The sequence below is a fragment of the Elgaria multicarinata genome, chromosome 2 (assembly GCF_023053635.1).
Source record: "Elgaria multicarinata webbii isolate HBS135686 ecotype San Diego chromosome 2, rElgMul1.1.pri, whole genome shotgun sequence".
Taxonomy (NCBI): domain Eukaryota; kingdom Metazoa; phylum Chordata; class Lepidosauria; order Squamata; family Anguidae; genus Elgaria; species Elgaria multicarinata.
In genome coordinates this window covers 80970679-80984449 of record NC_086172.1, presented here as the reverse complement: position 1 = coordinate 80984449, position 13771 = coordinate 80970679, and the positions used below count along the sequence as shown (strand labels likewise).

Genomic DNA, 13771 nt, shown 5'->3' with positions numbered 1-13771 from the left:
CAGATCCAATGATTAATTGATTTTAAAATCAAAGCTTTGAAGTGCATTTACAGCCGCTTGCATCTGGCGGCTTCAAGTCGAGGATGCTGAAGGCAAGAAGCAGCCCGAGGCCTGCTTCCAGCCTTCAGCATCCTAGAGTAGTAGGCGCTAGATGCAAGCCAGCGGCGGACGCAGTTAAGTGGGGAAGGGGGGGCGCTTACCTGATGCCTCCGCCGTCTGCAGTGGCGGATGCCGGAGGCACCAGGTAAGTAGGGAGAGTTTTCTGGGTGCCAGCTGCGCAGCCGGCGCCCAGAAAACTCCAAGTTGCCTTGGAGGGTCTGAATTTCGCCTCGGCTTCGGTGCCAAGGCGGATCGGGAACCCCCGAGGCAGCCCCGAGGCAGATCGGGGCTGCTCCAGGGGCTCCGGATCAGTCTCCAAAGTGGAACGTTGGGTTCGTGCACAGCCCTAAAAAAAATCCCTTAAGGAGGAAGCTCAAAACAACCCAGTGAGGACTGAGCAGGCTCAGTGATCACAGAATGGTGGCAGATAGTTGGGGAAAGAAAAAATGGACATGTATGTGGAATGAAACTAGGTAACTGAGAACTAGAGAGAGATATAAGCATGGTTGGGGTCCCCCCCCCCAGGTTTGCGGATGTAAAAAAGTAATAAAGAATCCTCCTGGGGTTCCCACCCCCTAAAGACCAGAAAACCGGGAGGGAGGGGAGGGAAATGGAATGGAGTAAGGCCTGCTGAGTGGAACACCGACCAGGAGCCCGCCACACTGTAATATTTTGTTGTAGGTCCCAGTTTGTTGACTGTTCCTTATTTCTGTGTTTAAAATACTAAGGCTATTAGAAAAAAAGAGGTGACTAGCTCTGGTGCTATAAAATGTCAAAAGAAGTTTCTTTATTTTTCTTATCCGAAATATAAAAAATATTCAAAAAACTTTCAACCAAACTTGTACAACGCTCAACATTTCAGATCTGGAGATCCTTCGTCAGGGAGCTATAAGACATTTAAATAAAGTTTATATAAAGACATATTACATTGTAAAGAGCCTGAATTCTGATCGTATCACACACCATTTACCTGATTTGATTGCTTATTTGTTTCCCTTATCAGTCATACATAAACTCTCATGAGGATCCGCCTACTAGATACACTCACTACTTATCTCCTAAGTGGGGAATTACCTCCCATGAGGCACTTTATAATAAGTTTGTTACCCACTCCATTTTCTTGCCTTCTCCTCGTCAGTTTAGACTTACGTTATCTCTAGAAGCTGGTAATTACAAGTATTTACATCCCATTGAATTGTATGGTTTGTTAGACCCTGACATAAAATGTGAGCAGTGATTCTGAATTTATTATTTTCATTCCTGCAGATTAGATATCCACTCCATATACTTTTGGACATAGAGTCCAACATTTCTCTTCCGGAAGGTAACGATTTTCATTCCTTCCTTAGGGTTTGCTTCTCACTTTTACAAAGGGTAAATCCCATAGGAATTATAGTGGAGCTTAATGCTTACCAATATCCATTTATTTGTTTGTATTTCAGCAAAGAGTCTACCACGGGGGTTAGAACTCACAGCCATTATTCCAAGCCTATATGTCTTACGTTATGGTGAATTCTCAACTTTTGTAAATTGAAAACATGTATTGCTGACGAAGGTGGAAACGGCGTATACAGTCCGGGACCATAATTTAATACTACATTTATACGTTTTCCCTTAGAATCATAGAATCATAGAATAGTAGAGTTGGAAAGGCCCTATAAGGCCATCGAGTCCAACCTCCGGCTCAATGCAGTAATCCACCATAAAGCATACCTGACAGATGCTTGTCCAGCTGCCTCTTGAAGGCCTCTAGTGTGGGAGAGCCCACAACCACCACACACACACCCCGGCAACTGATTCCACTGTTGCACTGCTCTAACAGTCAGGAAGTTTTTCCTGATGTCCAGCTGGAATCTGGTTTCTTTTAACTTGAGCCCGTTATTCCGTGTCCTGCACTCTGGGAGGATCAAGAAGAGATCCTGGCCCTCCTCTGTGTGACAACCTTTTAAGTATTTGAAGAGTGCTATCATGTCTCCCCTCAATCTTCTCTTCTCCAGGCTAAACATGCCCAGTTCTTTCAGTCTCTCTTCATAGGACTTTGTTTCCAGACCCCTGAACACGCTCCAGCTTGTCTGCGTCCTTCTTGAAGTGTGGTGCCCAGAACTGGACGCAATACTCTAGATGAGGCCTAACCAGGGCCGAATAGAGAGGAACCAGTACCTTATGCGATTTGGAAGGTATACTTCTATTAATGCAACCCAAAATAGCATTTGCCTTTCTTGCAGCCATATTGTGCTGTTGGCTCATATTCAGCTTGTGATCTACAACAATTCCAAGATCCTTCTCGTTTGTAGTATTGCTGAGCCAAGTATCCCCCATCTTGTAACTGTGCATTTGGTTTCTATTTCCTAGATGTAGAACTTGGCATTTATCTCTATTAAATTTCATTATGTTGTTTTCAGCCCAGCACTCCAGCCTATCAAGATCACTTTGAAGTTTGTTTCTGTCTTAGCTTCTGTATTAGCTATCCCACCCAATTTTGTGTCATCTGCAAATTTGATAAGCGTTCCCTGCACCTCCTCATCCAAATCGTTAATAAAAATGTTGAAGAGCACTGGGCCCAGGCCTGAGCCCTGTGGTACCCCACTTGTTACCTCCCGCCATTGATAAGCACTCTTTGAGTCCGATTCTGTAGCCAACTGTGAATCCACCTAATAGTTGTTCCATCTAGCCCACTTTTAGCTAGTTTGTTAATCAGAATATCATGGGGCACTTTGTCAAAAGCTTTGCTGAAGTCAAGATACATTACGTCCACAGCATTCCCACAGTCCACAAGGGAGGTTACCCGATCAAAAGTGAGATCAAATTAGTCTGACAGGATTTGTTTCTGACAAATCCATGTTGGCTTCTAGTAATCACTGCATTGTTTTCAAGGTGCTTACAGACTGACTTCTTTATAATCTGCTCCAAAATTTTCCCAGGGATGGATGTCAGACTGCCTGGTCTGTTGTTCCCAGGTTCCTCCTTTTTGTCCTTTTTGAAGATAGGGACCTTAGCCCTCCTCCAGTCATCCGACACCTCACCCTTCTTCCATGATTTCACAAAGATAATCGACAGCGGTTCTGAGAGTTCTTCCACTAGCTCCTTCATTGCTCTAGGATCTAATTCATCAGGCCCTGGAGATTTGAACTCATTCAAAGAAATTAGGTGTTCCTTGACCATTTGTTTATCAATCTCAAACTGCAATCCTGCCCCCTCAACTTGTGCTTCACTTTTTCCAGGGAGGTCATAAACCCGCTTTTGGGAGAAGACTTGAGGCAAAGTAGGAATTGAGCACTTCAGCCTTTTCTTTGTCATCTGTTATCAATTTGCCATCCTCATTAAGCAGTTGAACCACCATTTCTTTCCTCTGTCTTTTACTACTCACGTATCTGAAGAAGGCCTTTTTATTGCTTTTAGCATTCTTCACTAATCTCAGCTCATTCTCAGCTTTAGCCTTCCTGACGCCATTTCGGCACTTCTGTACTCTTCTTTTGTAGCCTGGCCTTCCTTCCACTTCCTATATGTATCCTTTTTTGTTTTCAGGTCATCTCTAAACTTTTTGTGGAGCCACATTGGTTTCTTCCGTGGTCTTCAATCTTTTTTCCTTGTTGGAATTGTTTGTAATTGTGCCTTTAAAATTTCCTTTTTAAAATACTCTTACCTATCTTGCACTCCTTTTCTCATTAGGCTCATTTGCCATGGGACCTTAGTTATCATAGTTCTGAGTTTATTAAAAATCAGCTTTCCTAAAATCCAGAGTACGTGTATGGTTACACTCAACTTTTGCTTCCTTAATAATCAAGAATTCAAGTATGATGTGGTCACTTTCCCCCAGAGTTCCCGTAAGTCAAGGATTGCCGATCCTCTAGTTCCTTCCTCCACTTTCTGTAGGAGAAAGTTATCACCCACACGTCAGAAATTTCTTGGAAGGGGCGCTTTTGGCAGTATTGTCTCCCAACAGATATCAGGGTAATTGAAGTCCCCCATCATTACTACATCAGACTTCCTTGAAACACTGGCAATTTGTTTCTCAAAAGTTTCATCCTCGTCTTCTCCTTGATTGGGTGGTCAGTAGTAGACTCCGATTATCATGTTCTTTTTATTCCTTGCCCCGTTTATTTTAATCCAGATGCTCTCAATGGGGCTCCCAGTCTCATCCGCCTGTATTTCTGTGCAGGGATAAGTATTTTTAACATATAGTGCAACTCCACCTCCCTTTCTATTTCTTCTGTTCTTTTTGAACAAATTATATCCTTCAATTGCTATATTCCAGTCATGGGAGTCATCCCACGTTTCAGTTATACCTATCAAGTCGTATTTACCTTCAAGTAATAAGAGTTCAAGTTCGTTCTGTTTGTTTCCCATACTCTGGGCATTAGTATATAGACATCAAAGACCATGCGTTTTATAGTCCGGCTTTGTTCCTACATTGTTGCGGACACTATTTTTGGGCACTATTATAGAGCTGTTCTCTGTACTGTGGTGCATGGGCCTTCATCTATTGTTGCCTCGAAGTTTACGTCTCCCGCCCCCGTAGGATTAAGTTTAAAGCCCTCCTGACCAAGTTCTTCATGCTGTGGCCAAACACATTCTTTCCAGTCCTTGTGAGGTGCAACCCATCCCTTGCCAGCAGTCCATCTTCCAAGTAGCGTAGCTTGTGGTCCCAGAATCCAAAACTCTCGCGTCAGCACCACCTTCGTAGCCAGTCGTTCACCCGGAGTATTTTTCTTTCCCTTTCTAATCCTCTTCCAAGAACTGGGAGGATGGATGAGAAAACTACCTGGGCCCCAATGTTCTTCAGTTTCCTTCCCAGAGCTTCAAAGTCTGGCATGATTTCTTCGTAGCTCCGCTTGTTTATATTCTCTCATGCCCATGACATGTTTTGTACTTGTTAATTATCAGTAACTCTTTAAATTTAAATTTCCATTTGTGCATGTATGTTATGGTTGCCAATTATGTGGCGATGTATATTTCTGTGGCTTAGAGACTAGAGGATTATGATCTCACAGCTGTGAGATATTTGCTTTTAAGCACACATGTGTAACCTGTGATTCATAGTGAGGCTTTTGGTAGGAGTACAATACACTGTGCTTCCCAGATATAGTGCACTTAACTTTAGGAGTGTTGGTGGATCCTTTCCCTTCCTTTCATTCTTCCAGTGAGGGTTCCTCCTTAATTCCTTTTGTTGTTAGCAGTATATAAGAGGCAGGAGCCACACCAAGTAGGATATAGCAGAATGAAAGCGGTATATAAGAGGCAGGAGCCACACCAAGCAGGATATAGCACTATGAAAGCAGTATATTGTATGTGTCAATGGGGCCCAACAGTTGTCAGTGCACTTCAATACTGCTATAAAGCAGTGGTGTGGCTCGTGCCTTTTATATACCACTTTCATACCACTTTCATAGTGCAATATCCTGCTTGGTGTAGATTAGCAGTCTTATAGACACTGAAAAACATCAACTCTCAAAGGCAAGTAATAATAAACTACTTACAAATATTCCACCCCAGAATGGATAACCTCCATAAGCAGCCACAGGTATGAAATAATATGGACCAATAATAGCAATTGAGACAGCACCAAAGCCAATGTGTATCAGCCCAATTATGATCTGGACGGCCTGCGGGAAGGAAATGCACAAAGAAGATAAAAGAATTTCCGGAACCCTGCAAAAATTCTGAATTCTGAAATGTTAGCAAAGTCTGGAAATGTCATCTTAAAACCTAGAAATTCCCCACAAGCCCATTTTGTCTCATTCTGGGGTGGGGAATCCCCTGCACATTTGCAGGAACTGGTTCTCCACTAAATTTCATCTGCCCTACAGCTGGATTTCTAAAAATACCCCCCCCCAATGGAAATGGTCCCTCTGAGTTCTTTCCCTAAACAAATAGTGTGTGTGTGTGTGTGTGTGTGTGTGTGTGTGTGTGTGTGTGTGTGTGAGAGAGAGAGAGAGAGAGAGAGAGAGAGAGAGAGAGAGAGAGAGAGAGAGAGAGAGAGGTGGGGTGGGGGGATTGAGATGTAAATTCACTCTCCAGGAACAAATCTGGGTTCTAGGAGATGAATGTGGGACTGAACAGAGATTTCCCCTCCTTCCTTGGGGACAGAGGTTTGGTATAAGTAGCTGCCTGCTGGGACATGCAAAATCCCCCTTCTGCTGCTGCTACTGCTGCCCAGGGAGAGGTCACACTGCTGGTACACTGCATGTGATTAGGGTGACCATATGAAAAGGAGGACAAGACTCCTGTATCTTTAACCGTTGCATAGAAAAGGGAATTTCAGCAGGTGTCATCTGTATGCATGCACCACTTGGTGAAATTGCCTCTTCATCACAACAGTTAAAGCTGCAGGAGCTATACTAGAGTGACCAGATACAAAAGAAGGCAGGGCTCCTGCAGCTGTTGTGATGAAGAGGGAATTTCACCAGGTGCTGCATGCATACAAATGATACCTGCTGAAATTCCCTTTTCAATATAAGTGTTAAAGGTACAGGAACCCTGTCCTCCTTTCCATATGGTCATCCTACATGTGTCTAGCCAAGCCTCCCATGACAGCCATTTTGTGGTGACGCTTAGGACAGTTTCCCAAATTGCTGAATGTGCCCACAGGCCCAAAAAGGTTACCTGCCTCTAAGCTAAACTAACCTGGAGTGGAAAATTTAGTCTGTTGTCCAACCCAGGGGTTCCTGGCTTGTTGTGCTCCTTGAAAACCAGGATCACAAAACAAGGCTTGTTCCTGGTTTACAAACCCTGGCTTGTTTAAACAAATATCAAACACACTTACCCCCAGAGTCTTGGTCTCTACTTTGAGGAGTTTCTCCAGTGGCCCTGCTTGACGATTCTGCTGAGGGGGGTTGCTGGAGTCTCCAAGCTGCTGGCCTCCGGATTGTAGATACTGTACATATTGTACCATCCCTGGTGGTTGAACGAAAGTACCAGGGGCCCCTGGCCCTGTCTGGATTATATTGCCACCATAGGGAGGAATGAACACTACTGTTCCGCTAGCCATTCTCACTGAATCTATTGCCACAAACAAACAAATCAGAGAAACAAATGAAAAAAACCTCTCTTAGAGTTGGACAACACAAAGCCCAACCATCCTACACACGTGCACGATATATCCTAGGCTAAGTCTCCTCCTAATGGATTGACATGTAAGCAGTCAATAGGGTAACTGCTCACCAGTAAAATTGCTGTGCTGCTCTTTGAAGTACTAGGTGCTCATAACACAGGAAAACAAAGGAAATTGCTGGACAAGGGCTTCTTTTTGCCCCAGAAAGATGATGATGATGATGATGATGATGATGATGATGACGCTTGTTCATGCACTGGTTATTTCACGGTTGGACTACTGCAACCTTCTTCTCTCTGGCCTTCCTTCTTCTCACATCAGTCCGTTGGTTTCTGTTCACCACTCTGCCGCAAAGATCATCTTCTTGGCTCGCCGCTCTGACCATGTTACTCCACTTCTGAAATCTCTTCATTGGCTTCCAATTCACTTCAGAATCCAATATAAACTTCTCCTGTTGACCTACAAAGCTTTTCACTGTCTAGCTCCTTCCTATCTCTCCTCTCTCATCTCACACTATTGCGCCGCTCGTGCTCTTCGCTCCTCTGATGCCATGTTTCTCGCCTGCCCAAGGGCCTCTACTTCCCTTGCTCGGCTTCGTCCATTTTCTTCTGCTGCCCCTTACGCCTGGAACGCTCTTCCAGAACATTTGAGAACTACAAGTTCAATCGCAGCTTTTAAAGCTCAACTAAAAACTTTTCTTTTTCCTAAAGCTTTTAAAACTTGATGTTGTGCGGACTTTATACTGTTAGTTTTACCCTACCCTGTGCCTGCTTACCCTACCCTGTGCCTGTTGGCATTCTCTTCCCCTCCTTATTGTTTTACTATGATTTTATTAGATTGTAAGCCTATGCGGCAGGGCCTTGCTATTTACTGTTTTACTCTGTACAGCACCATGTACACTGATGGTGCTATATAAATAAATAATAATAATAATAATAATAATAATAATAATAATAATGATGATGATTCTTACCTGCCTCTCCGTCTGGATCGAGGTGGGGAACAACATTGAATACAAAAATATAAAATTACTTAAAACTGATTAAAAACATAAATGGACATGAATGAAGCTTATACGTCACCATAATCGTTTAGTGGGTGCTACAGAGTGCAGTGACTCCATCATGTTTTGACACTGATATCCTATGGGAAGTAAGTGTGTTAAGGGTTGCAGCCTAAGGGTGCTTCGAAACGCAGGGCTCCTGTCACTAACTATCAAAATCCATCTTTTCTTCTTTAACAGATTTTTTTTCTGGTAAGAAAAAAAAAGAAGGAAGGGGAAACATGGGAGGGCTACAAAAATGGAAGACAACGGTGTCTGGATGCCCATGATATTCTGTGAATGTGGCAGCAAAAGCCTTGTCTGGGACACCCTAAAAAAACCACCCCACAGTCCAATCCACTGCTAAAGCAGAACTTCCTTGCTGCTCAGTCCTACTTCTATGCTCGATATCCACGTTCCGTGCCATTCTGTACAAGGAGGCATTCTCTCCCTCCTCTTTAATCTCTATTTAGGATCACATTTCCCTACACAGTAACAGTGCAGAATGATTTCAGTTTTCAGAAACTGGACTCTCTTCTAGGAGCGCAGACTAGCTTTCTCTTGCTCTGTTCAAATTTTTAGGAGCAGCGCTAGACGCACAGACCTCCAGGTATGAGGCAATTTTCCAAAGCGATTTTCTTTCTCATCAAATTGAAGGAGGAAGGGGGGGAGGAAGTGGGGGGGGGAGAAGATTGAAGAAAGTTTCAGCACAACAGTAGTTATTTCCACTTCCTCTCCAGCGACATCACGGGGAAAGAAAGAAAAAAACCCATTTGTTTTTAAACCCAGTTGTAAAGATCCAGTAAGGACTCTGTTTACATGCCATATAGAACTTTTATCTTGGGACAAGAGAAGAGTTTGCCTCTGCCTGTTGCACCATGGCAACTGGAACTAGCAGAAAGAAAGGCCTGGCTCTCAGCCATGTGGCCTCCCTCCTCATGCTAACAGGCATCAACAAAACCATACATGGCCTCCTTCCTCATTTCCAGTATCCTTTCTGCTAAACTTGATGGCGGCAAGTTTTAGGTGAGCGTTCTTAATTGCTTAGATTTAATGTCTAACTATCTATTCTCTTCAATGAATGTACACTAAGAGCTTCTGATGAATAACATCAATGTCTCTGAGGATATGAGGAGGTGGAATATACAACGCATGTATTTTTCCAGGCTAATTCTATAGAGGTTTATGTGATTGCCTAATACGTAAACCTTATCCAGGTATTTTACTCACTCCAAGAAAGCAGCAAGTTATCTGAAATATATCTCTGTGCTCAGCTCTGTAGATTTTATGCAATTGCTCTGTACACACATAATAAAATTCATCATTCTATAAAACTAAGGGGCAGGGTGTCTTTGTATGGGTGGATTTAATAGAAGAATTGGCACTTTCCTCTTCCTTTGTCCACTAATTCCACACTAAAAATGCACTCCGACCTGGATTTTAAGCTTCCCCTGCCCTTAGCAGGATCCAAAACCGGGGAAGCCCACCTTGAGGGGGAAATGACCATGGAGGGGGTTGCATTAGCCTTAACTGGAACACACATCTGCTGTTACACTCTGCCCTTCTGCCCTTCTCCTTATTCAATACTGAGGGGAAAGCCCTCTGCTCGTGTTCAGGAGCACCCTGTTATTCCTTCAAGCCTTTCAGAACTGCGTTCTGGATCAAATAAAACCCCAGGCCCAAATTAATTTACCTCTTTTCAGGGATACTTCCACTCCTTGATGTGCTCGTTCTCAGCTTCTCAGCACGTCTCTGATTTCAACAGGAAGTAATGAGAAGTGAAAGTAATAAAGGAGGGGTTTTCTCGACATTGCTGTTCCTTCCTTATTTCTCCCTTGTCTGTGTTTACTCATTCTGCTATGATGGTGTAGATTTGTTCCACTTCAGAAATTCTCTTAATTCTTGCCAAGAAGACGATTCTGGGGGAATCTACACTATTGTACCTATAACAGTACATAGGGCTTTGATTGCGTCACTGGTCACATGACTCGTTAGTTATAACGTTTTATAGGTGAATTATGTTCCGTTTTACCTTACCGTTATAACCCTTCTGCACCACTGTTAGCTTTCAATGTGCAGACTTCTATCGTTGTATTTCCTGTTGCATTGTAAATGCAATGGCATGTGATCCTCCACTCTCCTTCCTTTTTGGGTAGGGTGACCATATGAAAAGGAGGACAGGGCTCCTGTATCTTTAACAGATGTATTGAAAAGGAAATTTCAACAGGTGTCATTTGCATATATGGAGAACCTGCTGAAATTCCCTCTTCATCACAACAGTTAAAGCTGCAGGTGCCTTGCCCTCTTTTAAATCTGGTCACTCTAGTATAGCTCCTGCACTTTAACTGTTGTGATGGTCTAGTAATAAGAAGTAATGTCACTTCTTAATAGTTGGGCTCATCCGCCCAAAGTGCAGAATCCAGCCACTCGCTCGCTGCTTTTTGAGCAACGGCACATGAGCCTCACAGTGTCATGAGGATAAGCAGCCTACTGGCACCTTCTGGCGCAGAAGGCTCCTTTGCAGCAAACCACTTCCTCTGCCCTGTGCTTTCTCCCACTGGGACAGGATGAAGGGCAGGCAAAGCTGCCACTCCTCCAATCCCAATCCATTGGGAGGGGGAGCGTCACACAAGGGAGTCCTCAAGGACAGACTTTGTGCAACCTTCCCAAATGCCAAATCACACACAAAGCTTGGTGACAGATTCAGTCCCATATTCAGTTCCATTCACTTTGGAGGGAAGGCTGCTTCACCTCGGGAAGAAACAGAACTGGAGCGTCTCTACAACAGTGATATACATCACTTACAGAAGTTTGTGGATCCTTCAGATGATGCTGTCAACCTCCAGGACATCTCCCACTCCTTCCTCCGGAAATCTCACTCTAAGAAAAAACCGGTTCTTTTGAAATAGGGCAGGTTTCCCCAGCGTTTAAAATCAAAGTTGTGCTATAAAGCAGCCACTAGATGGTGCTGTCCTCTTCAAGTTTCTGAGCACCAAAAGGAAGGGAAGTTTTTAATTACAAACCACATGGTTGGCAATTCAAACCAGATGGTCACCCTTGTCCGCCTATGTAATGGAGCCCATCACAATCGCACAAAGGAACCAGTAAGTAAGGCAGTACATTTCCCCCCCAATGTAGAAATGCCCTTGGTTTAAAGTGGCCCGATTCAGCCAAAGCTATTTCACACTCCTAATTTATGCCATGGGGATATTAGCAAATGAATACAAACCAGGGCTTGAATGAAAGAATATAGGGTTGTTGTTTTTACAGAGTATTACTAAATATGTGGCTTTAATACAGAATGGAGAAGATGGTTAGATTAACACAATTAAATGTGGACCATTAACTATTACTCTAAATATATAAAGCAGGAAAAGGAAGGAAAGAACGAGTAACAGAGGTGTGAGAATTCCTATTACCAAATAATGCAGTCAAAAGGGTGCTAGGGATTTAGTAGGTGTTATTGGAGGCCTAGATGCAATGGGGCACACTTGGAAGGTAGATCACACAGAGTTCGGCAATGTGAGGGGTGAACAAAGAGTTGACAGAACTTAGTCGGAGAACAAGGAAAGAAGGAATATAGAAGTAGTTTACCTGTTTCAGAGGAAAGTGGTCTAAGGAGGACCTTTCCCAAAGATTCATGGTGATCCAGGAATTTATCAAAGGGAACACCTGGGCTACAGTGTTCATGAAGCAATGATGGGAAGAAATTAACTTGCTTCTAGGAAAACAATCAGCAGGTTGTTTATGTGCTCATGCAGACAAAGGCTGTGATGGAGGACCCAAGGTTGGTGCAACTTCTTAGGACCCTTTGAGCTCCACATACTGTGGCAATTGAAATGGGCAAAGAAACAAGCAAACCGTGGGATCCACTTGAACCCTCCCCTAACCTAGTCAAAGATTGAAGTGATTGGCTACTTGGCTGAAGATGAACTGGCTCGGAAGAAGTCGAGCAATGAACACAACCATTCCTTTGGGCAACTCTTTAAAACCTGGGCTATTGTGGAGGAATTGTAAAAGAATTATTATCTGAGGATAAAAGAACAAAATGGGTTCTTTTCTTATGGGTTTCATAAATAGACATTGGGTATAGGTTCCTATCCTTTATGGGTAATCATGGAGCATGAGTGGTACATTTTCCCCCTCCAGGGCCCTGGACTGGCCAATTCATAATTCACCTTGGGTAGCCTGGCTAGATTTGGCAGAGGTCAAAACACAATAAAACAGGCAGTACCTTACGCAGTCTGGAGGCAGAGTCGTTAGGCAGTCCAAAAGGTCAGGAAACAGGGCATCAAGCAGCAGCACGGTTCAAGAGACAAGGTACAAGACAGGATGGGCCAAAGTTGTTCCACCGCTGGCTGATTTCTAAGGCAGGCTTTTAAGCCCAGAGCCTGCTGGACCCTACCCAGAGCTAAGCTGCAGTAGTCAGAACTCTCCTTTCAGAACCCTACTCCTGAGGATTCACTTTCTCCTGAGGAGACCTTTTCTGCAGGTGAGCATTCAAACTATGGTAGCCATGGAGGTACTAATCACTCAGAGCTCCTGCAATAACTTAAAATTCCGCAGCCTGGTTCTTCTTACATGCAGCGGTGGAGGTGGCAGCAGAGGTGGAGGCGGCAGCAGGAGAGCGGGGAAAGGGAGGCTTTCTGGGTGCTGGCTGTGCAGCCAGCACCTAGAAAAGTCCGAGTCGCCTCAGAGGGCCTGAATCTCACCTTGGCTTCGGCACCGAGGCGAGGCAGGCAACCCCTGAAGCACCCCAAGCCGAATCGGGGCTGCTTTGGGGGCTCCGAACCGGCCTCCGAAATGCATTGGGGGTCCCTGCACAGCCCTAGCGATATTCCCAGGGGGTTAGGGGGCTGCTCAGCCTCTGCCTCACAGGCAGAGTCCCTTTCTCCAGGCAAGGGCTCAGGCTCCTGTGGGTCTGATGGCAATCCCTGGTCTGTGGCTTCGTCTTCTGGGGGGCACCCTGGGCTTCTGGGGCCGCTAGCACCTCCTTTGAGGAGGACTCCTCAAGTAGGGGCATGACACCAAGGAGCTCAGCTGCACTTCATTGTGTGTGCGCATGCATGTGCATGCATATGTTTGAGCTATGCCTGACCACCCCCTCAAAAACCAGCATTTCAGTGCTTAAATGTAAGCGCTAAAATGTTGTATTTGGGGAGGGGGAGATGTCCATCGCTGTGGAACAAAGATGGACCAAATCCAATTTCCTAATACTGTGGATAATAACACACCACACCTTCCTTCCGTGGTTGTTAAGATGACCCCAATGTCCGTATAACCACAATAATACACCGTGTGGGGTCTACACTAGGGATCCTTGAGGAATACAATCTTTGAGAATTCTGATATAAACTGTCCTGTTTTTCATTTCTTGGACTAATGTACAGCTTGGAATGTAGCTACTTATGGTTTTTTCTGAAATTTATTGCACAGTTCTCAACAGCGTGTCAAAATATATTTAATATTTTGAGAAATGTGCATTTTGAGCATAAATTCATTTAAAATATGCATTTAAATATGCTATAGACATATTTGCTAGGCTTTAAACCTATTCAATATATGTAAATATATATGGA

The 13771-nt window shown here is 44.0% G+C and overlaps 1 protein-coding gene across 1 annotated transcript in view; it reads right to left on the bottom strand.

Moving 5' to 3' along the window:
• Positions 1-9947, bottom strand: part of LOC134393360 (uncharacterized) — a 32689-nt gene extending 22742 nt beyond the window's left edge. Inside the window, exons 1-3 of the mRNA XM_063118388.1 lie at positions 9886-9947; positions 6863-7098; positions 5577-5702 (exon numbers count right to left, since the gene is read on the bottom strand). Coding sequence (XP_062974458.1) covers positions 5577-5702; positions 6863-7087 — 351 coding nt within the window. The 5' untranslated portion in view covers positions 7088-7098; positions 9886-9947. The remainder of the gene's footprint in view (positions 1-5576; positions 5703-6862; positions 7099-9885) is intronic.
• Between the last annotated feature and the right edge of the window lie 3824 nt (positions 9948-13771).